Here is a 26710-nt window from a genome sequence, read left to right on the forward strand (position 1 = left end):
TGGGGAGACCTTATAGCGGCCTTCCAGTACCTAAAGGGGGCTTATAAGAAAGATGGGGGGAGGGACTTTTTACCAGGGCCTGTAGTGACAGGACAAGGGGCAATGGTTTTAAACTGAAAGTGGGTAGATTTAAATTAGATATAAGGAAGAAATTTTTTACAACGGGGGTGGTGAAACACTGGAACCAGTTGCCCAGAGAAGCTGTGGAATAGGAGTAGGAAGAATGTCTGTCTCCTTTAGTATGTGTGTGCATCGTTCAAGCATCCTGGAAGTTGAGGCTTCCAGAATAGCGGATTGGTTCTGTCTCCTGGTATGAGACTGCAGTTTTCTAACATGATTGCAGAAATGTGTGGCTGGGTTAAAAAGGGCAAGGGGAAGGGTAATTATTTGGAGAATAATGGTCATAAGAGGAGGATTTCTGCTGAGAAAGGTGACTAAAGAAATGTAAGAGAGGGTTAAGTTAAACCATGTTCAGAATCTGTTGCTTTTTTGCACATCATGGATGCAGACTGATCTGGGTCTGACTTCTCTCTTCAGTGTTATTACATAACAAAGTCATGCTAGAACTTGGGTGCTTGCACTGCTATAGGTTAATCTGATTTGCGTACAGTTACATGCTTAAGTAAAGGTGTCATTCCAACTTAATATAGTGCACAAACCACCTCCAGAAAGAATGAAGAACGTACTAGTGATTTAGGTAGACACTGATGTGTGAAAGATGTTTCCGTATATAGGGACTCAAAAACAGACCTAAAAGATATTTTCAGCAGGAAGGAGGCATGGCTTGCTTCTGTCAGCCTTTTTGTGTGTGTGTCTGTACCTTCTTTTAAAACTAAGATTATTTTTTTTATAACTAAGACTTTAAATTCTTCAGGTTTTAGCCACACATAAGGGTGTGGGGGGAGAAGTAGCAAGTAGCCTCTGCTTCATAAGAATTCACAGATTGGTCATATTAAACTCAAATTTTTCTGAACAAGAATTGAAATTCTGGAAGAACTAGAGGCTTGGCATATTCATTCTATCCACACGTAAACTATGCTTTCCCTTCAGATACAGTGAGGATTTTGAAAACCTGGCTTACTCTCGTACAAGTTTAGACTGGCATTCTGGTAGAGTATGATTAGCTAGAGTGTTGCAAGGAAGGCAACTTCAGTCTGTTACTGCAGTTTTCAGAAGGTGACTACTTTATGCTACGGGCTGTGAATAATTTCCTAAGCAGAAGTTATGTGACCACATTGTGGTTATCCTTCTGTCTGGTTGTATTCGCATCTATGGTGGGTAGCTCGTGCCCTTGAAGAATCATGTGTCAACATCTCACCTACAAGGCTTAATTTAGAATAGCAACAGCTTTCAGTTTACGTTCTGGGGAGGGATAAGGCAGCTTGATTTTTGAATGGAGAGTGGATTTGTTTCGTTTTTGAAGTGTGCTAGCGTTCTGTATGAGTAGCTAGAACTGCATATGACCTGTATTGTTAATTGTGGGTTACATGACAAACTACTGATAGGGACAAACAGCTTCCAAAGCACAACTCTGAATATTGTGTACCTTGTAATGTGAGAGATTGGAAGGAAAACTGCCTTTTTTTAATCCGAATTTGACAGCGCTTGTGGTCAGTTTAACCGTATCCTGTTTCTAATGCTTTTCTATTTTGTTTTGTTTTAAACACAGTACTAATGTAAAATACTTCACAAAAATGTGGTATTTGTCAGGGCAGTTTCTGCTTTTTGAGCTCTAAATTAAGGTGAAATAATTGAATATCTGCATACTATTTTCTCTTTGACAATAAGAAAGTGCTAGGCATTAGTTTAAACTCTGCTGCTATCATGGAATGAATAAAAAGTCTATTATTCTGCAAAATAATTCCCCATTTGATTTATGGCAGCATTCTGTAATTATTTTGATCACTCTGACTTCACTAGAGTTGCATGTGAAGATAAAAAAGTCTAAGTCGTATTTTTTTCCTAGCAACTGCAGTAATGTGAACCTCATGCATGTGCTTAGGATAGCGTACACAGGTCTTCTATATTTTGTTGGCTAGTTACAGTTTGCGTGGGCATCAATATTTTGTGTTGGCTTGAGAAGAGACAGAACTTAAGAGCAGCGGCTAGGGTGAGAGGAAGCAGAGGTGTGCTGCTGCTGACATCTCTCTCCCTACAGCTGAAGTAGTATCTGTGGCTTTTGTTTCTGTTAACAAAGCATGTGAGCCAAAGAGTGGATATCCAGTCCCTATGCCTCACATTTGAATCACTGTTGCGGTGAGATCAAATATAAACATTTCTTGACTGTTTATTCTAACACATACAGATGTTTTAGAAAGGTTGGTAGTGGCTGGAAGAGACAATGTGAAATGTTGGATATATAGTGTCACAGCTAGAGCTGTACTGCAACAAAAGCATGCTAGTAAAAAGTGATGTTATCACTTAGAAATCTGATCAAATGCATTCCACATCCAAGTTAAAAACTTCTAAAACCCATAGTGTACTAACTTTTCTGTTAGTGCAGCTGCTTAGTTGGGGCCTCAGGTAAAATCTGTTTCAGAGACTCTTCTCATGGTTAATTTTTATCCACCATCTTCAAATAGAAAAGCTCATAGTCTTGTTCCATTACTTTTTATTGTATAACAGTGATTTGCACGCTCTTTGATGCTTCCCAGGGCAGAATTTGCAAGTATGTAAAATGTGTGACCTATTTTGTATGATTTTTTTTTTAATAATGAATGCACAAATAAACTGATGTGGATTAGATGGGTGGGTTGAATGGTTAGGGTGTGAAAGCCATGAAGATAAACCAGTCAGTTTACACTGCCTGCAAATATAATTCTCTTAAGCATGAATATTTGCTGCATCACATCCCAGTGATGGGAGGTGGAGGAGGATAGGGTGTGCAGTATATTGGTCTGACTCGAATAAGGAAGCATGAATTTACAATACTTGTGATTTTATTTTCAAACAGATTTCCTTAGACTTGTCAGGGGCAGTTGTCTTTCAGTGAAGCATGAATACATTAAGGTTTTAAGTAAATCTGCAGCACAGACATCTGAGAAGCTTGCTGCGTAATTTAACTGAAAATCTACGGATGAGCTTTCACAAGATGGCTGAGCCAAACTAATGGCTTGCTGCTGCCTAAAGGGACAGCTGCTCTGTTCCTTCTGAGTCCTGCTCCTAGTTAACCAGTGTTGCCTCTTCCTTTATGCAGGCTCTGGCATCATGTTGATCATTCAGATCACTTTGTCTGTTTAAAGAAACAAAACAAAAAACCCCCAACCTCCTCCCCAAAAGAAAACCTAATCCGTTTCCTTTTGTTTCTCCGCCACTGTTGGAAAAGCAGAGTGTGAGCTGGACTTTGTGGCCAGCAGGTAGGGATCTAGGGAATGCCACTGTACTGGAAACATTGAACTCTTTCTTGGCTCAGTAATCGCAGGGAACATAGCTATTCAGATGTGTCAGTTAACAAGTCTTCTTTCAAACTAGTTCTATACATACTATACTAGAGGCTTTTGTCAGAACCATGAATGACTGTGGAATACAAGTTCAAGTAAACCAGCTGAAAATACTTACAAAAATATGAAAAGTGCAGTTCAGGTAGTAGCAGCGTCCTTGTTTAAATTAGATGAAAGCAATGCAAATTTGACTTGAGAGACACAGAAAAGTCAGTTTTATATCTGTGTATTTTTGTCTTAACATTATTTAGGCTGCTATTTAATGGTTTCCAATAGGATGTTTAAACAAGAGATGTTTAAGAAATATCTTAATAATCCTTTTTTTTCTTTTTAGAACTGAAGGAAAGTCATCATGGGAGCGTTTTTAGACAAGCCAAAGATGGAGAAGCATAATGCCCAGGGGCAAGGGAATGGGCTTCGTTATGGTCTGAGTAGTATGCAAGGCTGGCGAGTTGAAATGGAGGATGCACATACGGCTGTGATTGGTTTGCCAAATGGACTTGATGGATGGTCATTTTTTGCTGTATACGACGGGCACGCTGGATCACAGGTTGCCAAGTACTGCTGTGAGCATTTATTAGATCACATCACGAGCAACCAGGATTTTAAAGGGCCAGATGGGCCACCATCTGTGGAAAGTGTAAAGAGCGGCATCAGAACGGGTTTTCTGCAAATTGATGAACACATGAGAGTCATCTCTGAGAAGAAACATGGCGCAGACAGAAGTGGGTCGACAGCTGTGGGTGTCATGATTTCTCCCCAACATACATACTTCATCAACTGTGGAGACTCGAGAGGTTTACTTTGTAGAAACAGGAAGGTTCACTTCTTCACACAGGATCACAAACCAAGTAATCCACTGGAGAAAGAGCGTATACAGAATGCAGGTGGCTCTGTAATGATTCAGCGTGTGAATGGCTCTCTTGCTGTTTCACGGGCACTTGGGGACTTTGATTACAAATGTGTCCATGGGAAAGGTCCTACAGAACAGCTAGTCTCACCTGAGCCTGAAGTTTATGAAATTGAGAGATCGGAAGATGATGATCAATTCATCATCCTGGCTTGCGACGGTATCTGGGATGTTATGGGAAACGAAGAGCTGTGTGACTTTGTAAGATCCAGACTTGAAGTCACTGATGACCTTGAGAAAGTTTGCAATGAGATAGTTGACACCTGCTTGTACAAGGTAGCCAGACTTGAGAGAAGAAGTTTACTGTATTTTCACTATTAGAAGTTTATGAACAAGTTAAGAATAAGTTTTAATTCCAGTCTATAAGTATCCAATGGTTTATGTTAACATGACTGTTGACAGTAATTACCATGATTCCCACAAAAATGGTGATAGAGGGAGAACAAACACACAACAGAAACAGCATGGCTTTCTGGGTGGTTTTGGTTAATGAAGAGTTTATAATCATGTACAGATACATTGTAATCAAACTAGAAGCTGATGGGGAGTTTATGGGCAAGCCAAGGACAATAACTGCCGCCTTCTGTTTCACAATATACTTCACAAAACCTTAAGACTTAAATCAGGCTAGAGAATATTCTTTCCCTTCCTAATCTTCCCCTCTGTTCTTGGGCATGTAGTAGTAACATTACTGTCATAATTCCACCAAGATAAATGCAGAATGGATGAACTTTGACTTCATATTTTACAGTTTAAAATTTTTTATTGACTATATGAAGATCTGACTTCCAAAGTTAGTTTTTATTCTGGTTTAATTACTCTATTTCTTACTTAGTATTGTGCGATACAGCTATGAAACTAGCTCACGTAGGAGAAGATGGGACTGTTTTGTTTAACAAATCTGTGATTTTTGTCTTAGAATAGCTTCTACTTTGTATTAATAAGTTGCAGGATGATGCAGTTACAGAAGATATTTGAAGTATTGAGTTTCATAGCTTGACAATTTTCCAAAGACAAGCTATAAGTCATAATGTAAAAAGCCAACATTTTTGATACTAAAGAGACAAGACAGCATCTCCGCTCTTGCCACATGACTAACAGGGTCATTGCTTCCCTTTTGGAAAAATGTAATTGCTTTCCAACACTTTGGCAGATTGATAATGCATATATTTTTGTTTACAATTTTTGTCTGGTAATCCTGAAAACAAATACCAGGGGAAGAACAGTGGCTTGTGGATGCTGTAAGCTTTGCACTACCCAACTGTCAGCACCTCCCCGTACGCCCATATACTCTTGTTTTTAAACACTGGCTTGTTCTTGATCTTGCTGGCTTCAGTGGATTTAATTGGTGTTAAAAGTTAAGCATATGGATGCATGTTTGTAGACCAGAGTACAGGCTATTGAAAGTAAACTAAACAGTTTTCATAAGCAGAATGTGTTTGTATTTTAAGGTATTCAAGTATTAGGGTTCTGTTTAGTTGGAGTTTTAAATGTTTCCATTTCAAAAAATGCTTTTGTAAAGGCCTGGGCCCCTTCCAGCTGGTCTTTTAACAGATTCTCTCACTTGTAACTTTTCTTGTTTTAAAAGAAAAGGGGGGAAAAAAACCCCACCCTAATAGCTGTGATTTTAGATGGAAGCACTGTGTGAATTCAGCACTTCCCTACTTGGTGCTTTTAAGCAGTAATGGTTTTGTTTACCCATCTAATTCAGCTGTTTTCCCCAAATGATTGGATAGTACTTAAAACAAAATGGAACACAACTTTGTAATTACATGTCACTCATTAGTAATGTCAGTTTTTAAAAGACAATGGGCTGTCTGTAATTGGCTCCATGTAGGCTTCAGACCATGAAAGAAGAAGGAACAAAGTGACTTAAAAGTTGTACTGAATGAATGGGCAGACTTCTGGAATTCTGTAAGGAGGTGGGGGGAAATTAAGACTAATGATAATATTAATCCATAATAGTAAAAGTTGTATTCTAATACCATATGATTTGTGAATTTTTGTGTGTAAAATGCTTTGATGTATATTTAGCCTGGTGTGTATATGTTCTTAAATAATTTTTTCTTTTCCACCAGGGAAGTCGAGACAACATGAGTGTGATATTGATCTGTTTTCCGAATGCACCAAAGGTATCGCCAGAGGCGGTGAAAAGAGAGGCAGAGTTGGACAAGTACCTGGAAAGCAGAGTAGAAGGTGGATCATTTAAAAAAAAATAAGTAACTTTGTTTCTAAACAGACCCCCTGGCCCCTTTCCCCTTTCAACAGCTAAACTCTTAACACATACAGGCTTTTTAATAGACCTTCAAGTGCCACTGGCCATCTAGTGTACATCTCTGAAAAAGGCACTCACATAGTCCTGCTGTATGTCCTGAAAAAAATCTGCTATGAAAGTGCAGCAGCCTGTAGCCCTGAAAATTACTCAGGATGGCAGAGAAATAATTCCTTTGTGCTCGGTGTTCTTCATGAGTCTGTTGACAGCGCTAACTTCCAAACAGTAAATCCTGGTTCCTGTTATATGGAGTTAAATAATCAGAATATCTTGCAAAGTGTCTGTGAAGATGGTAATTTGATTGCCATTTTTCCATATAGTTATGTACAAATTACCCATAATATTATCTATTATGGTAGGGTTACAGCTTGGTTACTGTCACCTTTAAGGCACCTACTAACATACTTATTTGAAAGCACATCAGGCATTTGTCAAAGCTAATCTTTAGGCATTCGTGATGAACAAAAGCTGAGAACTCATCTTACTCTAACTTCAAAATTTTGCTTTACATTTGTATTTCGGGAGACCTCAAACTTTAAACCGAAACTGCAAGTCTTAGGTATTTTAGGTCAACTAACTAAAAGTCATACTTGAAATCAATTTGATTTAAAAGAATTCTCATTAAAAATGGGTTTATAGTACCTTCTGGTATTTAAAAATGACCACAGCTTGGAGCTTCTTTCTGAAACATAAGACACGCTGTATGCATTATTTGCATAGATTAAGTCTATTTTTGAAGTGGACTCCTCTAGACCTATATGTTACAAGTCCAGTTATGTGCATATACTCCAAGAATCCATAATAGCATGCAGGGCATGATACACAGAGTTCTTCACGACTATGGTGTCAGTGATTAGTAAGTTAGAGGAGTATATTGTGCACTATTTTTTTTCCTCCTTAACTTGCATGAAGTTAACACAGCTCAGCATCAGAAATTTCACAGAGAACTTGCCCACATGGGAGTTCTGGGTTCAAATTAACGTGCAATTTTAAAGCACTTACTACCTGTGTAGCTGCTTCTTCAGGAAGTATCACCTTTTTCAAAGTCCTCATTCACAAGGTCTTGGTGAACTATGTCTGTTCTGCCCCTGAACAAATGTCCAGACAGACATTTCTGTGTTTTAATCTAACACTTGCCTAATAGGAGAAGTTGGTGCACAGAAAGCAATAGTGTGAATCTTTTTGACAGCGTAGCAGGAATATCCAAGTACATGGTAACACTGCATGAGTTAAGTGTTGGATGGCTTTCTCCATTTCAAAGCAGTGAGCAGTTTTGCACCAGGCATTTGAGGATCTTACTATGTATGCCCACTCACAGGATTGGTGATGAACAAGTATGCTGTGAATTCACACATTAATTTACAGCGTGCTAACTCTCCTACTTTGGGCAAGTATTACCTTAGTATCTTTGATATTTTGTCTGAGTTCAGACAAACCCATGACCTAGAATATGAAAATATGTTCGAGTTGGCTGCATCTTCAGCTGGCCTCATTGTACCCCAGGAATATTACGATGAGGAAAGCTGACATTTTTGTACAGACACTTCATTTTGCAAATGGAGAACCTAAACACTGGAACTGCGTGTGATTATGGTACATACAAGGAATTTGGCTGCCAGTACTTTGCATTTATACAAATACAAAATTTCAGGAATGAGCGCAGTGTGATACTTGCATAGAGGCAGAAGGATTCTGTATGTAGTTATAAAGCACTTTAACACTAATTTAATGGGATGATGCCTGAACAACTTGAGGAAATACATTGTACTTGCCCTCAAGGGTCTTTGCTTCTTTTTTAGAGCTGTCCTCAATCTTTTGTCTATTGTTGCACAAAGATATTATTTAAATTAATGAATATGTAGTAAACACTATTCAACCCAGCAGTGATTTGTATCAGCTGTGTGCAGAATTTGGCCTTTTAGCTGTCACTGGTGAGGGAAGTTGAGAGGCTGAACTAAAGCAGAACTTCAGGAACAGGAGTGGATTAACTTTGTTACATTTAACTTAATTCTTGTGCAGTTACTGTTTCCTGGTGTAAATGGATAGTGCAGTATTGGCTAGTAAGATAGGACTGCTACAGCACCTGAAGCTTTCAACACTACAGTGAATAATCTTGCTGTTATCCTAGGGTACTCTAAGAATGGCAGTGCTTAACTTTAAAAGCCTAATCTTCAACCGAAAGAACTAGAAAATGCAAAGAGTACTTTTACAATTATTTTACTAATCTATAATACCAATTTAAAGTTAAAATTCATTTAAATGGAAACTTAGTGGAAATGCATATTATGTATTTTTAGGCACTTCAGTACTCAGTGTAGTCCATCAAGTAATGAGATTTGATGCTTACTAATGTGCATTTTTTTCTGGTTGTACTTTTAGTCCCTCAGCCCAGAGTATATCTTTACACTGTTAAGAAGTAATGCAAATTTTAAGACTGAATAGGGCCTAGTACTGATGGTCATTTTGAATAAGGAGAGACAATTCAGATTTTAAAAACATAGAGAGTTTTCTACTTACTATGCCACTTAGGACTTTCCTTTTACTAATCTCGATATGTTTGTGGTCCAGAATCATAGCTACAATAAATAATGAAGAGACAGCAAGTGTGGAGAAGCATCTTTGTGCCATTACTTGCAATAAAGCAGTGTTACTCCTAAAAATATCCTGTGAACTTCATGATAGAAGTAATCAGTCATTCCAAAATGTGTTGCTATTACTTGCACTAATATGTGTTATTGATGTGTTGACTCAAAAAAGAAACTTGTCTAAGCTTTTTTTCTGTTCTTGGTTTTTTACATAAAAAATTCCAAAATAGATAATCCTTGCAATATTTATACCTATATAGAGATAAATAATATAAAATTAGCTGTTATATGTTCCTTCCCATATTTTCACAAAATCGAAGCTCTGGCTTTTTCTTAAACTTTGTGTGAAATTCCCATTCAGAATATGAAAAAGCAGATATGTTTTGAATCCTTTATTTTAGGGTTGTAAGTACACTTTTCCAGTACTTGATACCATGAAAATGTGTAGAAGGTTTAAAAGTAAATTAAAGGTTGGGAGGGAGGGTTGTAAGATGTATTGAAAGAAGATAATTCCAATAAATTAAACACAGCTAGCAGACCGACTCCATTTGTTGTGTCTTCAGTGTTCATTCAGTCTGTATCTATAGTTTTATCAAAATATAAATGTATTCATTTAGTAGAGACTGTATGTTAAATGTACTACAGTTACAGGTTGTGAAACTGTGTAGTATAGGTAAACTATAAATTCCTTATTTTTGTACAGCAGAACTTTAGCACTAGCACAATGTAGAATCTACTAGATGTTCAAAATTGCACAATAAAGGAACTTGGCAAACCAAATCTGAGATCTTTGCTTCTTATTCAGATTTAAGAGTGGTAGATTATTTACTAAATACTAGATGGTAAAAAGAATTTTGGCTATAGATTTTGAGGAAATGGCAAGTTTTTGAGGTGTCTGTGGTGTGTGGTGTCATGTATTTAAAATGTAGGTTTTGAAGTAAACAGCTTTAAAGCTTTGTGTTGCAGAGTTTGACACTGGTTGAGAATTAGACAGTGTTTCCACTGTACCTTGCAAATAATTTACACAGCCTGACTGCAAAATAGAGCTGATGCTTTTTGTAAACACACACAGCCCTGAAAAACTATTACGTGCACAAAAAGTAATTCATGATTGTTTTTCATTTTTAAAGTAAAAAGGACTGGTTACCTGTTGGTTTTGAAAGCTTTTAATGTGTTTTATCTCACTAATTAAATTAAAAAATGAAAACTTGGTCTGCTTTTCTGGAATTCTCATTTAGGGCAAAAACTGAATGCTAGAGTGTTTTTCAAAAGTGGTACTGATGAGTTTCAACTACTTTTCAAGCTGTGTAAATGCTTTATTACATGAGGAATAGTGTGCATGTACATATGTGCATGTATATATCTGCATGTATGTACGCATACTGTATGTGTGCTGCAGTATTCACTTGAAGATCAACAGCACCAAGCCTTAATTCATATCTCTTATCATTTCTAAGAGCTCATGTTTACAGAGAAACCAAAGAAAAATGTGCTTTTTCTTTAAATTTCACAAAATCCCTATTTAAAGAGTGACTCTTGAAGGGTGGTGTGGTCTGAAATCTCTTGAGTTCAAATAAAATTGTGTGCTTATGACTTGGAAAGAAAGGAAACCAAATCAGGCCTAAGAATAAAGTTAAAAGAATTAATTTCTTAGCAAACGTGACTGGCTACAGTACAGATTCTCTTCACCAGAAGTTGGAGTGGATCAGCCTTAAGTAACTGCTCAATGTTCACACATCCCCTGAGTTGAGGATGGAACTGTCTCTTAGATGTGATGTCCCTGGCTTTTAATTTGTATGTAATAGTTCCTAAAATTTGCATGTTGCTGTAATGCAGTGAGATACGATACTGGGTAATATAGATACAGCCATGGGAGTTGTTTTTCATCTGCCTAACCTTTTGTTTCTTGAAAATATTATGCTTTCTATGATGGCGATAATCTTTTATCTTCTGTTGCAGCGATAAAGCTGATGTTAATATCTGCCTCATGCCCAGGGCATTTTGTTGGGAAGATATTACAGCTTCTATTACATCTGATGTATAGCAGAAAAGCCATTAAAGATTTTTTTTCCCCACTTTTATTAGATAGCTGTGTATTTCTAAAACCAGTGTGCATGTTAACAGCAGTGTATCTTTGTCAAATCTGTTACAGGTTCTTATGGAACCAAAGTTAACAATTGCCATGTTGAATATGGTCTGTCGTCTTTTTTTTATATATATATATATTAACAAAAGTTAAGCTGCCTTTTTATAAAACTGAGTGTTTCAATCTTTTTAAGTTAAATTTGGACTGCACTTACAAAAAAAGTACTTCTGATTCCCAGAGATCATAAAGAAGCAGGGTGAAGGAGTCCCAGACTTAGTCCACGTGATGCGTACGTTAGCAACTGAGAGCATCCCAAACCTCCCGCCAGGGGGTGAATTGGCAAGCAAGTGAGTTCACATCAGTGTAAATGTGGTTTTTGATTTAAATCAAAACTTAACTGTAAGGCCACTCTTAAAAGTGGGGGGAGGGAAGAAGGGTACAGGACAAAAGGTGATGATCTGTTCTCCAATCTTTATTACTCAGTTGTTCTGACTGAAAAGGACAAGCATAAGAACGGAGCTAACTATGAATCACTACTAAAATTAAATGTCAAACTGTAGTTTTGGGAAGGACTGAGGGTTTTTTAAGGGTGGCCTGAGTGTGTCTGTTTTTTTGTAATTAACTGGGTTTTCTGGGTGGGCGGTTGCATTTGAAGATGCAAAAATAATGCACTGACTGTAGTAATTGGGTATGTAGTTCTGCGCTTCAACAAGAAGTGATATGCATACGCACATGATGTTTTGCTTGGCAGCTTTCTTTTCTTGTCTGTAGCTAAAGCAATGTTGTAATTTCCTAAAAGTTTGCTTTTGTATCTCTGCTTGTGACAAATCTGAAAACAGATAGAAGTCTGTCAGAGAAGTGGGAAGTTAAATTTACAGCTTTATATAGGCTGGCTTTGTCCTTGAAGAGTTCATGTTGATGCTCTGTGGCTTTTCAAATCAGTGTTCAGTCTTTAAGGAAGCAATGTGCTTAGCTTGTTTGCACGCCAAACCAAATGCTTTTTGGTTCAAAAGATTGTTCAGGAACCTGGGCTGTGTTAAAATGGATTGGGCACATATGGTACAGACTATATTTTTAACCCTTCAGAGTATGATTTTTGTATTGTTACACCAAAACATGAAGACTGTAGGTATGTAATTGAATAAATGATAACTGAACTGTAAAGATGACTTTGCAAAACAAAATTGTTCTTATATGAACTGTTTGACTAGGAAGAGGAGAGATGGCAATTTTAAATATAATAGCAGCATCTATTTAGGATGCGTTGCTGTAGTCTTGAAGTATCGATGAGTCAGTTACTCATGAAATACGGCATACAAATTGATTTTTCTCAATTTCCTTTGGCTAGCAGTAGCATCATGGTTGTGAGGAAGTGCTGAAGGGACTGACTTCTGTGGGATTTTGTGTTTTAGTGATACTAGTTTGAAAAGGGAGTGATAGAAGTATGGATTTAATTGAATGTTGGTGTAACTCAAAGCACTGCTGCCAATTTGGAAGGAAAATAATGCCTTTCAAGAAACCTGCCTTATTTAGAAGCAAAGATACATATTTCTTGAAAGATAAGGGGAGCTTTCCAGTTCATATGTGCAATGTACTTTGTGTGTAATTGCTTGTTTTTATTGCTTTAAATTCAGCCTCTTCTTCCATGCCCTATAATCATTCACTAGATTCACTATGATGTTTATACTGCTGCATGGTAGTTCCTCACTTTTCAGTGTTACCGGATGATTATAAAGCCTATCATCTGCTTTTTTTCTTCTAATGCACCCCTTTGTGATTGCTCTGCATGCATTCATGAGCAGTTAAAAGGTTGTTCTTTGAAGTTTGTTTTGTATCGCAGTTGTAGTCTGCTACTTCATCATACTTCGTTCTGCAGAAAGGGGATCTGGAAGAAAGTTTCTTTTAAAGTCCGATCTATAATTCCTGTCTTTTTTACTCCCCTCTTTCCTTCCTGCACCCCCTCCAAAGCTGTTTCTTTATATGCTGGGTAAAGCAAATACTTCCTCTTCCTTCAGCCTCACATTGGTCTGGGGTTTTTTTGAGTATCAATTTTCAATAAAACTTTTTCACCCTGTGAAAAAAAAAAAGTCGCTCATTTACATGTTGTTTGCAATTTTTCTATTAATATTTTATCAATATTTCCTATCAATATTAGAAAAGCCAAGAATACCAGAGGTGAAAGTTAGTTACAGCTATCTTAAATATGCAAAGCAAATTTATTTAAAGGAGGAAACTGTCAAGAGGCTTGAATTAATTTTTTTAATATTTTTCACCAGACAAAATTATTCTCAGTCTGAAGATACAATACATAGAACTGCTATCTGCCGTTTAAATTTTTTTGAGGAAAAGTTGCGGGAGAGTGTTGGATGTATTATTGTAACAGAGTATTGCTTTGCTTCAGAAATAATTTTTCCAGGTTTGCATGTGGAAAGTACATTTCAGAGTGTAACATGAACAAAAATGTACTTCAGAGTGCAATTTTTGCACATCCAGAAAACAAAAAAAATATATTCCCCTGTAAAAGTGCCATCATACATGAAGTACTACTGCAGTGTTCATCAGACACACAAATGGCCAGGGCATTCAACATCCATCAAGCTTTCTGATGCCCTTTGTCAAAGTCAAGAGACATAGCACCAAGCAGCATTGCAGCGTCCTCTGAATGTCAGATTGTGCTCTTCTCCTGCTGAACTCTGGTATTCAGCCTTGTTTTTCTTGAACCCAAGAGGTTTTAAAGGATGTGGTAGCTGTGTTTGGTGTTTAAAGACACTTAGTGCTAACTTGCAGTAAACTTGTTTCTGTGAATTAAAAACCTTTTAAAGTTTGACTTTAAAATTGTACTTAGGGAATTTGACTTTAAAAAAAAAAAGACACAATCTTAAAATCTTGTGGGTTTTTTTTGCTTTAGACGGAGTGTGATTGAAGCTGTTTATAACAGACTGAACCCCTACAGGAATGATGATACTGTAAGTATCCTTTCTCTTGCATTATCCTTCCCCCCACCCAAGTTATTTTAGTTGTTTTGTAAAGAAACACATTGCTAGTTCTTGTTAAAAGACCCCTTTCCCCAAAGAAGCAATAGCAATGTTGTGCTCTTTGGTCTATGTTTTGTAATTGTCTTCTGCTGCCTTCTGCTGATCATAGTTTCAAAACTCTGGTATGGTTGATTCATTTGGCCTCTGGAATTTCATTATTTGAATCCTGTCTGGGTTTCCAAATGCTTTCCTGCCAAATAGTGCAAAAAAGTAATGTATTATGGGAGACATTTTCCCCGAATACCAAGATGAAAAAGGCTATTTTTGTAGGTTAAACAGATTTGTAACTATATGCTTTAAGGATATATTAATTTTCCAAACGGACTGTGTAAGCACTTTTGTTCTTCAGCATAGAGCATCTTACGGGAAGCATACAGCTTAGGTTCTTATATCTCGGTAATTGGAGACATGAATCTGCTGTCAGTGGGGGGAAAAAACCCAAAACTAAATTATGAACAGTGATCCCAATTGCAGTCAGATCACTGGAAATAACGTTCTGTCACCAGAAGTGCTGTACTTCATAAAGCAGTTAAATTGATCCTTTACGTATCTGCAAAAATTACTTACATGCTTAATGTGACATGAGTGAAATGCATCCAGACATAAAGAATTGTGCATTGGCTTTACAACTGGATGCTAGTTTATTTGACAGTTCTTACTATATCTTTAGCATAAAAATTCCTAAATAGTGGCTGAAAGAGGATACTTTACCTTCAAAATACATTCTAGAGTATGTTACTGGTCTACAAATGTACAGTACACAAACTTCTTTGTTTTGTGATGATGTTGGCAACTTGGATACAGAAATTTGCATACTGAATAGTTGGCATGCAGCTCCTGTGTTTTTACTCACTACTGCTTTTATTCTTCATCCTTGCACTTGAAACAAACACAACCATTTTGGTCTTTCATATAATTGCTCTCCTTTGCTACTTCTGGTCTTGAAGAAAAAACTGGAGGTGGTACTTTTGCAAAGGGTAATTTTAGTGAATTTTTTTTTTAACTACTCCTCCGTGCCAACTGTTCTTTATGGTTTGTAATGAATTCTGTGTGCAAGTTTGAATGAAGGGTGCAGAACTTTAGTGCTAAGAAATTGTCATATGTGGCATTGCTAAGAGACTTAATTAGCCTCTTTTCTCTGGAATCAGTAATGCAGTGCCTTTAAAGAGGAGTAATATTTCTACCTCCTGTAGTCTTAGTAATGATAGGGAAGCGTAGTTGTGGAAGCACCAGCGTACGCTGTTGTTGAAGCCCATCATGTCCCTTAATTATTTAGGGGGAGGTAGCAGGTAATGCTGGAACAACCAAAGATTGCAGTACAGAACCAGTTTGCTCTGATGCCTGTGCTACTGACTTCGCTGTTGCTTCAGCTGCTGAGCTGTGGTCCTGCTTCTTAGTTGTGGTGTTAACCTGTGTACCCAGCTGATGAGGCAGTTAGAGAAAGCTGAATATAGAACAGTCTAAGCAAGGGAAACAAAATGGACATGACAAAAAGGCCAATGGACTAAAAAACTTACTAGAATTAAATATTTGATTTGTACTAGAATTTTTTTTTTTAACTGATAGCAGGAATCAGTTAAACATTTTTCAGGGGTGTGGTACTTACTAAAATCTGCTGTTTCTTGTGGGCCTAAATGGACCAAATTTTAGGGTTACTCAAGTATTGAACGTGTGGTTGTAATGCCATGTAGTGTGGCCATATGGTTATGAATTAGAGCATGGCATGTGTCTGCTTCCAATTTTTTTTTCTTACTTTTTTTTTCCCTTGCGGTTTTATTACCATCCAAAATTAGGGTTTCCTGCAGTTGCCCAAACTATACTTATCTAACCTTAAATTGTAAGTGTTAAAATTGATCTGAATTATAACAGGGTGTCAGTTGATGACTGTGTCTTCTATGCAGTGAGGGAGGGTTGAAAACACAAAAGGGGGTAATGATGATAACAAATGGCGTGAGGCACATCCTGCTCTGTTAACACACCTGTGTAGTAAGTGTGTCCATTTTGTATTACTTCTAACTACTCTGGGAATGCTTTTGAATAATGTTCCTAGGATATTATTTTGAGGATTGATAAGGCTATTACAAAACACTTGGTCAGATTTTGAAGTGTCTTGGTACTAATGCTTCATTAATTAAGCATATATGGTTTTTAGATACTTCTTAAATGCTATTTCTGAAAGGGGAGAGAAAACAGACTCCTGAAATGATTTAAGTCTTTACCCTTTTCAGTCTGGATTATCTAGAAACTGCTCTAACTATGGGCACTCCAGACTTTAAAGGGTTCCTTCTTTTTTTCTTTTAAGGATTCTGCCTCAACTGATGATATGTGGTAAAACTGCTCATCTGGCTGTGGAGTTCACGTTTCGTCCTTCAAATGAAAGTGCAGCCCAACCTCAGTCACCCTTCTTAACATCCATCCTCAACCTTAATTAAAGAAGGAAATATGATGTGTTGGTGAGAGTGACTACAGCAGTATGACATCTAGCCCAGGAACTGATCTTTTTTGTAAAACAGACTTCTGTAAACGTGATTTCAAACCATAATTCATGTTGTAAATCAGACTCCAGCAATTTATGTTGTATGATTTTGTTTTTGTAAAGTGCAATTGTCTTTGTACAAAATGCTCATATTTAATTATGAACTGCTTTAAATCACTATAAAGGTTAGAAGAAATGTTTGGCTTGTGTGATGCAACAATATATATCCCTTTAAATTCATGTTGTGGTTTTGGATTGCAAGGAGCAGCAGCCTAGCCAGCTAGGTGCTCAAGAGGTGCACAAAACTGTAAAGATAACTTTTTGTTTTATATGAAAGCTGAACTTTTGGGCAACTTACCAGAAATTACAGTGTGTGAATTTGCTTGGCAATGGAAAAATAACTGAGTAGTGCACATTCTTCAACAAACGTATCTTGTTTTCTTGGACGCACTCCTGCTCTCACATTGAGTTAAAGGGAGTTCTGATTTTGACTTCAGTGGGAGTTAAATCATGCCCTATTAATAGTATTGTGTTCATACACGTATGAACCTTGGGATTAGAATGCCTTGATTCTTTGCACCTCTTTTTTTTTCATTAACCCTTACCTGAAACTACTAATCACTGAGCTCGAACAGGCAGCTTTCTACATACAGTAGGAGTCTGCAGCATTTTTACAATCCTGATTGGCTGGGTCTGCTGCTGTTCCAAGTAAAATACTTTGAATTCCATTTTATCAATAAAGCTTGATTTAACAAACAAGAAATTTATCCATAAATGTGTAATTCCTTTTTTCCTGCCTTTTAAAATGTCAGTGCCATTGTAAATGATATTTTACTTGTGGAAGAATATTTTTATTAATTGGTAGCCCATTTTTAAAATGGGAAGGATTTTGATTATTGCCCAAGACATAGCCATATGCTAGACGATGATGTGGGATTAATCCGTTACCCTATTTTTTACAAGTGTGGATTTTTTCAGGCTTTTTGCTGTTTGTTTTTTTTTTTTTCCTCCCCACTGAAGATGTGCATTGGTTTGAATTTGCCTACTGTTTGATAAAAATACATTTGTCAAAGCCTGACAATCTTTAACATTTTATGGTGTGTGTTTTTAATTGACCCACTTAGAATGAGAGACTAGTGGTTAAACAGTACTCGTGATTTGAGATATAGCATGTTGACTATATTTAACTGTTTGTTGTTTAAAATTCTAATTTAAAATTTTATAAGATAATAAACTAATTTGATTTAAGCTTAGCTTTCTCCCATTTGAGCATACAAAAATTAAGTTTTCAAGTCAGTCGTGTTTGCAAAACTGCTGTTTTGTGCACCTTGTATTGTCATTTTGGTTGAAAATATTGTATTTAATATGTAGTTTACTCATTTAGTAGGCAGATTCCCCAAAAGGAAAATCAGTAAAACAAGTAGATTGTAACATTTACTGCAGTTAAATGGAATCAAAACTTGGTGTATAATTACTTTTTGATAGGAAAATGTAGTACCATGCATTTTGCTATATTTGTCTTTCCCTAACTTTGAAATATACATATTTGTATATATAGCCTTAAAACTAATGCAGAGTTAGGGAACACTGAACAGTGAAAAAGTAACTTATAGTGTCTTGGAACTAAGTATAGTATATACCAGCAAACTTTTCTTTTATCCCTCTTGTCTATGTGGGGTGCTTAAACGTAACTTCATTGTATTCAGTTTGTAATCTGTTCAAGCATGAATGAAGAAAACATAAGCACTATTTGTATTTATAAATTTATAGCAATTTTTGCTTAAAGAACCAGTTCCTTACCTACCTATGAATAAATGCTTAAAATGTCTAATTTTGTTGTAGAGTGCAAAACTATAATAATGTTAAGTTATAGCTTCACAGCACCTAATTAACAAGCATATTTAATAAAACATGGTGTATTAGTGCAAAAAGCTAAACTTAATGTAGGACTAGGCAGATAAAGTTCTGTCCTTTCTCATAGAGACTAAAGTTTAGTTTTGGAAACTGCAAAACCTTGAACTGGACTGTGGAACCTTTGAGTTTTAAACTTTAAAAATCGGAAGCAAAACTGTGGTGTGAAAAGCCATACTTCAAACCATAATCACTTAAACTGTCTCAGTGACAAATGATATATTTGAAGCCTCTTCTTATGAGGTCTCCTAAAGGTTAGAAAAAAAATAATTCTGCTATTGCTACAGGCGATGTAACTAGGTTTGAGGGTAGTGGAAGAAAGCCCGTTTCAGGCCTTTCTCTCTCCCACCTATGTTCAGCGTTTTGATGAGGTCAGAGCACTGAATCTATTGTGTATGCATAAACACTGCCATTTTAGATACAGATTTTGATTACAAAATATACGAGTTAAGTGTATAAAGCATCCTAGAAAAGAGACAAGCTGTACTTTTCACTGCTCTGAAAAGAAAAAGGCACTTTTGCACCTTTGTGCATCTCCTTCTTGCACCAGAAATTTTTTTTAAATGCTAAAAACATTAGCACCTCAGGGGCAAGGCAGCAATTTTTTTTTTTTGAAGTATTGTGTGCTATTTATTTCCCTCTTGGAAAAAGATTCCTGTGTGACAAAAATGGAAATTGTGTGATGTTAAAAGATGTATTTTTAAATACATGTTCAAATAGGATGGTCCCAATTTGCTTGTTTTTAAAAGGAAATTACATTTGTAAAGCTACTTTGCTTCGTATGCCATGCGACTTTGTTTTCCTTCTACATTTGACAGCTTCACTGCCTTCAGTTTCTGTGAGTTTTGTTATAGTCAGATTAAATGTTTCACTGATCGTTCTGGGAGAATACCTGTACTGCTTTATAGACAACTGTTTCAAGTAATTCTCGCTAATTCAGCATTGAAATATGTTCAAGACAGAGGCTTCTAAAATGTGTTTTAAAACCAGTGTTGGATCAACTAAATACGATTACATTAAGTAGGGTCCTAGATTTGCAAGGCTTTGTAAATCTGTTGTATCAATAGAGTCCCTGGTACACGTGGTGGGGGTGGAAATCTGCAGATCCTGTGCGAGTTATGAAGCCAGGGCCTTTCTCCTGGCTTGCTCTTGCCTAGCCAGGAAGCAGCACCACAAAGACCTTGATGCGTGGCCATCATTCATTTTAATCTTCGGCAGAAGTCAGAATCAGAGAGAGAGATTTCATCTGCTTGTCACTGAACTACGCTGAATTGCGGTTGTGTCGTACTAGTGGGCTGCCTGAATGAATATTAAGCAGCAGATCAGTAATGGTAGCACTTACCTTGATAATTGTTGCAGGTGCCAAAGCTAATCATTTTAACATGTATTTACAATAAACTGACTTCGGTGTCCATTACATTGCTTATTGCAAAGCTGGTACTGTCTCAACTGTATAGGTTAAAATCAGCCATTTTGCTGAGTTCAAGAACTGGAAACTTAAAAAGGTGATTTAACAAAATCAGGGAACAGTTGTCACTTCAACTGATTCCCTGATAAGAATCCCATCTTAATTTGATTCATTGGGAAAGGATAGACTCCCTATTGCATTTCATTTTTTTTGTAATTTATGAACTAAGGATATGGTTTCGTGATTGACTTATATTAAGACTAAACTATTTCTGTAAGTTTGCCCCTATGCCCTTTTTGTGCCGGCACTCATGCTTATGTGGCCATGCAGTTAGGAGAAAGAAACTGTGCTCTCCAGCTGGGTAAGTTGATAATCCAGCTATGGGATGCTGGTACGAGGGCAAGATGCAGAGTGGGGAGGCAGGACTGAGAGCAAAGATATGGTTGCACCACCCCTTCTGCCACAGTTTGGGAAACCACACCTGAAACGCAGATAAATGATTGACCTGTGTAGGGAGTATTGAAGCCTTTGCAGATCTTTCTCCACTCTAAAGACAAACATTTTGGTTTGGTAAACGTTCTTAAAAGTGGAATCATGAGACTGGTTTTAATGTTGTCTTGTGTATGAGTTCCATGCTGACAAACTTACTGTTCGTTCACTTTCTCTAGATGTATGTAGCTCTGTCCTGTGGGATGGACGGCATGGCTGCCACAATTAGCTTAATGATACGGTTGTTACAGTTTACCTTTTTTCAGTGTACATCAGGATTTCATCATGCTGAGATGTTCACCTTCATCTCTACCCGCACCTTCTTGAATTGCTTTTATGCACAAATGACTTGGTATATTTAAATTTCTTGATATTTAAACTTGCCCATGTCTGAAATTGGCTAACCTTTAGTAAAATGTTACCCTTTTCCTCATCGTTTGGCAAATACGGTATTTTAATACAAACTTTATGTACCTTGCATAGGTTCAGAAACAGCAAAACTGTGAGAGCTATAGAGCTGTAGAAAATGGAGTTGTTACTCTGTGCCAAGCTTCATGAGGTGTGAAAATAATGTCTCCTAGATAACTAGAATAGCTCCTTGTTCCTAGTGCTACACGTGTTTGAGATGATGATAACCTGAGCCTTTATATACCAATACATGGTATAAATCTCTACTTGGCTGGATAGGTTTTTTAATTCTTGAAGTGGTAAAAAGAGACTCCACACATGAATTTCTAGGATGCTGTAGTGCATAAAATGAATGTGATTCCTGCTATAAGCTGTAAAAATGGGGCAAAATTTAAAAACAATAATCTGGGGCTAAGTACTTTTGACTGACCTGTCTGTGAAATACTGATCCAAGAATTCAATCTTTTGGTGAGCTCTTCTCGAGCTATCTCTGGAGTGTTTGCACTGTCTGCAGATCTCTGCAGACCCAGGTGTGCTCCTCCTGAAGCACTCTGCAGCCCTATTTTGCTTAATAATGTTGTTTTGTAAATGAGATAGCAGTCACCTGGGCCATGGCATTTGTTGACAGTTCAGGAAGCTGTAGGAAAACTTAAAGCTTGTCTTTATTCTCATGGACCACTAAATGCTTTCAAGTAGAAAAAAAAGAATATACAACATGCTAAAAGTTGAGTTTACATTATCTCCCACTGAAAACTTGTTTCCAGAAAAATCTATGAATATTTCTACTATGTACTTAATACGTGAAAAAAATCTCTGGGGCTTTAATCTCCTGATTGTATCATAGTTCTTGCCCTATAGTGATCTAGCCTCTACGCATATTCCTTGCTTTATCTGTGTTTTTATTTGATGTTCCTTTTGAGTAGCAGTAAACCAGATCTTTTTTTTTTTTTTCCCTCACACCCTTCTAAAGTCTTTGCTTCCAAGCTAAGAGAACAGGAGTGATAACAGTGTCTTAGGAAAGGGTTTTGGAGGAGGCTTGCTGTAAATGCAACAACAACAACAAAACCCCTAAACTTTGCAACCACAAAATTTGGGAAAATGGGTTTAACTTTAAAAATGCCTTTTATAGAATTAATGAAATAGTTTTGTGCTAAAAGTGTCAAAACTGAAGTAGAGGTGGGATGACAGGTCAGATTCCTAGAGTATGTATTGTTTTATGCGTAGCCAGATTTTTACATTTAACTTTTACCGATTTCTGCCCAAATGCTTAAAATATCACTAGGCATCTACTTTTTTTTTTTCCTCAAAAAAAAAAAAGAAAAAACAAATGGTCTTTACTACTGTGTAACCAGCCATTTATTTGCAAGGGCAAGTGATGTGTTAGACAGTAACATTTTCCTTTAAGAGCACTACATCTGCACTTCTCAGCTTGCTCAATGACGTTCAGCCAAAACTGAAATTCATATTTGCTTCCCTTAACTGTATGGCTCTGAAGAGCTGGTGCAAGCATGGGATTTTTAGAGCTAAAGTAGACAGGGCTCTCCATACATATTGAGTAAGCCTCCAGAGCTGAAGGAGGAGCCATTGTTCTTTCTTTGGAGAAATATCTTTGAGAAGAAAAATGAGAAAACTGAGACTGGCGGGTCATAAAACAGTACATACTTCTATCAATGCCTGTAGACTAAAGTCCAGAGTTTAATTTCACTTGTGTTACTGAATTCAACCCAGTCTGAGCAATGGAAATACTGAGTAGCTGATTTCATTTTCACTGTTGGGATTTCAGGCTGAAGCACAGTATTTTTGTTCAAGCTACAGGGGAAAATTAAATTAAGATAGTCTTGGGAAAATCAGGCACGTAACTTTACATCCTGCTGACGTTGATGGAGCTTTACTCACAATATATAAAGTTTGACCATGTATTGTTGGAGCCTTAACTGTCCCACTTTTCTTGGAATGAAAAAGAAACGTAATCTTTATTCAGTTTTGGTTTTGAAAAAGCTTCTCAAAGCCAAAGGGAAGAAGGTGGTAATGTTAAAATGTTAATTGGAGGTAACAATTCCATAATTCTTTAAACATGTAAGTCAGCATTTTTTTTCTTTTAAACATCAGAAGGGCACAGTTTAAGAGATTTGGTCTTTGATGTAGTGCTTTTAGCTGTAAAGAATAAATAAAAGGATGAAACCCAAAATGAGTTACCCAGGATGGAAAAACAGTGAGACCCTAAAAATGTAGGAATAAATGTGCTGAATTTACATTTTTACATTTACATTATTTCCATGTCCAGTGACGAACCTACTGAAAGGATCTTTGTCAGTGTTTTTAGGGAAACTTTGTATTCTTGCTGAGTGTTTGATGCTAGACTGGCAAGTCAGCTGTCAATTGAAATTTCCAGACTGTTAAATTGGAAACTGGGCATTATCCAACAGTCCCCAGTACGTGAGACGCCGCAGTACCTGTCACCACACCTTTTGCGAGTTAATGCCGTGCAATTGTTTGATGCTGGAAGTTGGGATTTCCTAGCATACGTTTTATTGCTGATGGTGTGATTCGCAGTGACCTTGAGTACCAAGAGTTAAGTTGTATTTATTAACCAGATCTAACTCTTTGGTGCCAGGAATCTAGTTTTTGGAGTAAGTGCTGGATTATGCAAATGTTCTTGGAAAATTGTGCCGGGTAGTTCACAACTTGGAAAACTAAATGCCTAGCAACAAAGGGTTAATATGAGACAAAAGCCTAGATTCTCCTAGCCAGGGAATACTGGATATTTGAAAAGTGTGAGGTTTGATTTCCAGAACTGACTGCTTCATAAATCTTTCAAAGCAGAGATTTTGGTTTCTAGCATCTGTCTTGTTACTAAGACCACGTACAAACATGCTGAATTAGAGAGTTTTCACCTGTCTTCTCACAGAATTGACTCCACATCGTATCATAAGAGTCTCATTTGTAGTGACATGCTGTGCCTGTCTTTTTAGAAATTCATGACCTCTTTATATCTATTTTGTGGAAAGTGTAACTTTTTTTCATTGATGACCTGTATAAATGTGTGTTATGAATGGAGAGATTTAAGCTTGAAAAGCATGTTTGCAGATTACACAGCTTCATTATGGAATTTATAAATTTAACAGAGTAATATACAAGAGCATAACTATTTTCCTTAAGTAGAATGTATAACAATATATAATAAATTATTCTCCACGTAGTTCACCCACTATTTACAGTTTTACACAATTCAAACTGTGTGTTTACAGAAAGTTCAATAAATGTATATTTTGTACTATGTACAGATTCCTGGTCCCAAAGAAAATGTGTGAACTTAGTTTCTAACTTAACTTTTGAGATTGTACTTTTTTTTTTTTTTTTTGTTTGGAATCAGTTGAACAAACTGCGTCATGCCTGTCAATGGTGGAGGCTTGCATTGCAGTAAATGGGAATTGGAAATATTTCTAATCTACAGAAGTGATTCCACTAAATAAAACAGGCAATTACATCGTGTGTGTGTATTTGAGTGGTATGCTATAAACCATTTTCACATCGTTTTGCTGTTATTAATTTACAAACTTTTCAGGCCTCCTTCAGTTTTCTGATTCAAGATAGTTATACTAAAATGGAATATTGAGTGCTTATTTTAATCATTTTTAGTTACGGTAATAAAAATCCTCCTTTTCCCAGTTTTTCCCCTTACACATTGAAATTCCAAGACAAAGCAGCGTGCGCTTGGCTCCAGCCATGGTGTTCCCCAGAGGCCACCTGGTCTGGAGTTTGCAAGAGAGCTAGGGATTGATTAGGGTGCCCAAATTCTGGAAAACCAAGTCACACAGGAGCAAAATGTATTTGTGTCTTCTGCCTTGATTCAGCCCTGTAAAACAGGGGATAGACTTTTGTAATATAATTTCTAAGAATTTAAGGATGCTAAAGGCTAAAATAAATCTTTACACTGGTTTTAGCATTATTCAGAAGGCAAATGAGTCTATATGTTATCTGTTCATATTTATCTTCTCTGGAAGTCTTTATAGACAGAGAGCTGGTAGGATTCTGACGTGGACTATAAAAATGAAACCAGGGGAAGGGGCAGGAGGGTACTCTGCTGTCACCTGTGACCTGGAGCAAACTCGTCTCTTCTAAAGATTCAGTCCCATCCCTTCAAGGATTAAAAATCGGAACTACCAAGTTGTGTAGCAAGATGAGGGAATATTTTCTGTGGATTAAAAAACTGAAATTGCCGTGATATGATTGGCTATTAGCCTTGGTTTACATTAATGGAGCCAACATGGGAGACAGAGTATATCCCTTTGTTTTCTAGCTCAAAGTTTATGGAGAGAATGTTTTATCCCATCTGATTGGAAATTTACATTTTAGTGTATTTTTTCTCAAAGCCAAAGAATAATATACCTCTGAACAGCATTGTTTGTTAATTTAAATATTTTTTTAATCTTGATGTGTAATAATAAGTTTGAATGTCATTGGAGCTGTTTAGATAGAAATGTTAAGCTAACTTAAGGTGTTCATTGTAGCTGAATTTAATCAGACAGCATTTACATGAGCTAATTTAAAAGAGGTAGAACCCTGAAGCCCAGTTAAATCATTTAACTGATTTCAATTTTAGATTTCAGGAATTTTTAAGTATATTAGAGTATATTCTAATGTGATGTTCTGAAGGAATGAAGGTGAATTTGGCAAAGAGTAGCAGGAAGAATTGTTTACAGTTACTGATAGAAATAACTAAGTTGATTATCCCTGCAAATATGCATACACAGGAGAGGCTCTGGGAATTGAGTGAACTTGGTATATGGCTCTCATTTGTGAGCTTGCAGGACTGGGAATTCATCAATATATCGAGAATTCATATATTGACTAAGTTAATGTGTACTTACCAGTTTTAGTGCAAATTTTCCAATGTTTTTACTGAAAGTGAGAGAGCTTAAAATTATCTGCAACCTTTCAGAGATCCTACTTATGAGCCACACCTGTGAGAGATTTATTTTCTTTTCCCAATTAGCAACTTTTTCTGGTGTTCATCCTCTAAGAAAATATTTGCTAGCCAGGTTTTTAATCCTGTTAAACAGGACTGAAAATTTTGCTGTGACCTACCACTTAGACTTGAATTAAAAGTTTGCTGAATAGATGTTCAAACCAGTGAGTTTATTTGTACAGTGGAGCAGATATGAAGTAAATACAATTAGCTGTATGTGCTTTCTTTACCTCTACTCCTTAGTAGTAGAGGTGTCTGTGACACTGTCCAGTGTCCTGCTGATTCTCTTTAGGAAGTATCATCTTGCCAAAGTCGCATCACAGCTCTTCCTCTTTACTCTGAAATGGTATGTCAGTTTGCTGCTGGCTCGTGAATACCGAGTTTAACTTGGTGAGAACAGTCACCTTCCTCTGAAACGTGAATCCTGCCCAATAAACTGTAAGAAGGTAAGGATAAAACAGCTATGTAGAATTTACTTCAACAAAGTAATTCAAGGTATGTTACAAGCATTAAAAAAAAAAAAAAAAGGCATTTAAGGAAACAAAAGCTTTTCTGGTCTGTTTTTAAAATGACTTGTGGAGTCCCTAGACTAAGATCTAGACAGTAGGAACAGGATATTTGGACATGGCCGTCCTCCAGGTCTTTTGCAGCTGTGCTGCTTTTTTCTGCATTTCCTACTTATCCAGATTACTTTTTCCAAAAGGTCAGAAACCCATTGAAG

The 26710-nt window shown here is 36.8% G+C and overlaps 1 protein-coding gene across 4 annotated transcripts in view; it reads left to right on the forward strand.

Annotated features, from left to right (window-relative positions):
- Nucleotides 1–24512, forward strand: part of PPM1A (protein phosphatase, Mg2+/Mn2+ dependent 1A) — a 35992-nt gene extending 11480 nt beyond the window's left edge. For 3 of the 4 annotated variants that reach the window (XM_074868981.1, XM_074868984.1, XM_074868982.1), the window contains exons 2-5: nucleotides 3775–4626; nucleotides 6429–6546; nucleotides 11532–11640; nucleotides 14202–14310. In XM_074868981.1, coding sequence (XP_074725082.1) covers nucleotides 3793–4626; nucleotides 6429–6546; nucleotides 11532–11640; nucleotides 14202–14310 — 1170 coding nt within the window. In that variant the 5' untranslated portion in view covers nucleotides 3775–3792. Of the gene's footprint in view, nucleotides 1–3774; nucleotides 4627–6428; nucleotides 6547–11531; nucleotides 11641–14201; nucleotides 14311–16630 lie in introns of those variants that run through there. The other variant, XM_074868985.1, reaches the window with a different exon arrangement.
- Nucleotides 24513–26710: the final 2198 nt, after the last annotated feature.

This window comes from Strix uralensis, chromosome 4 (genome assembly GCF_047716275.1).
Source record: "Strix uralensis isolate ZFMK-TIS-50842 chromosome 4, bStrUra1, whole genome shotgun sequence".
NCBI lineage: Eukaryota > Metazoa > Chordata > Aves > Strigiformes > Strigidae > Strix > Strix uralensis.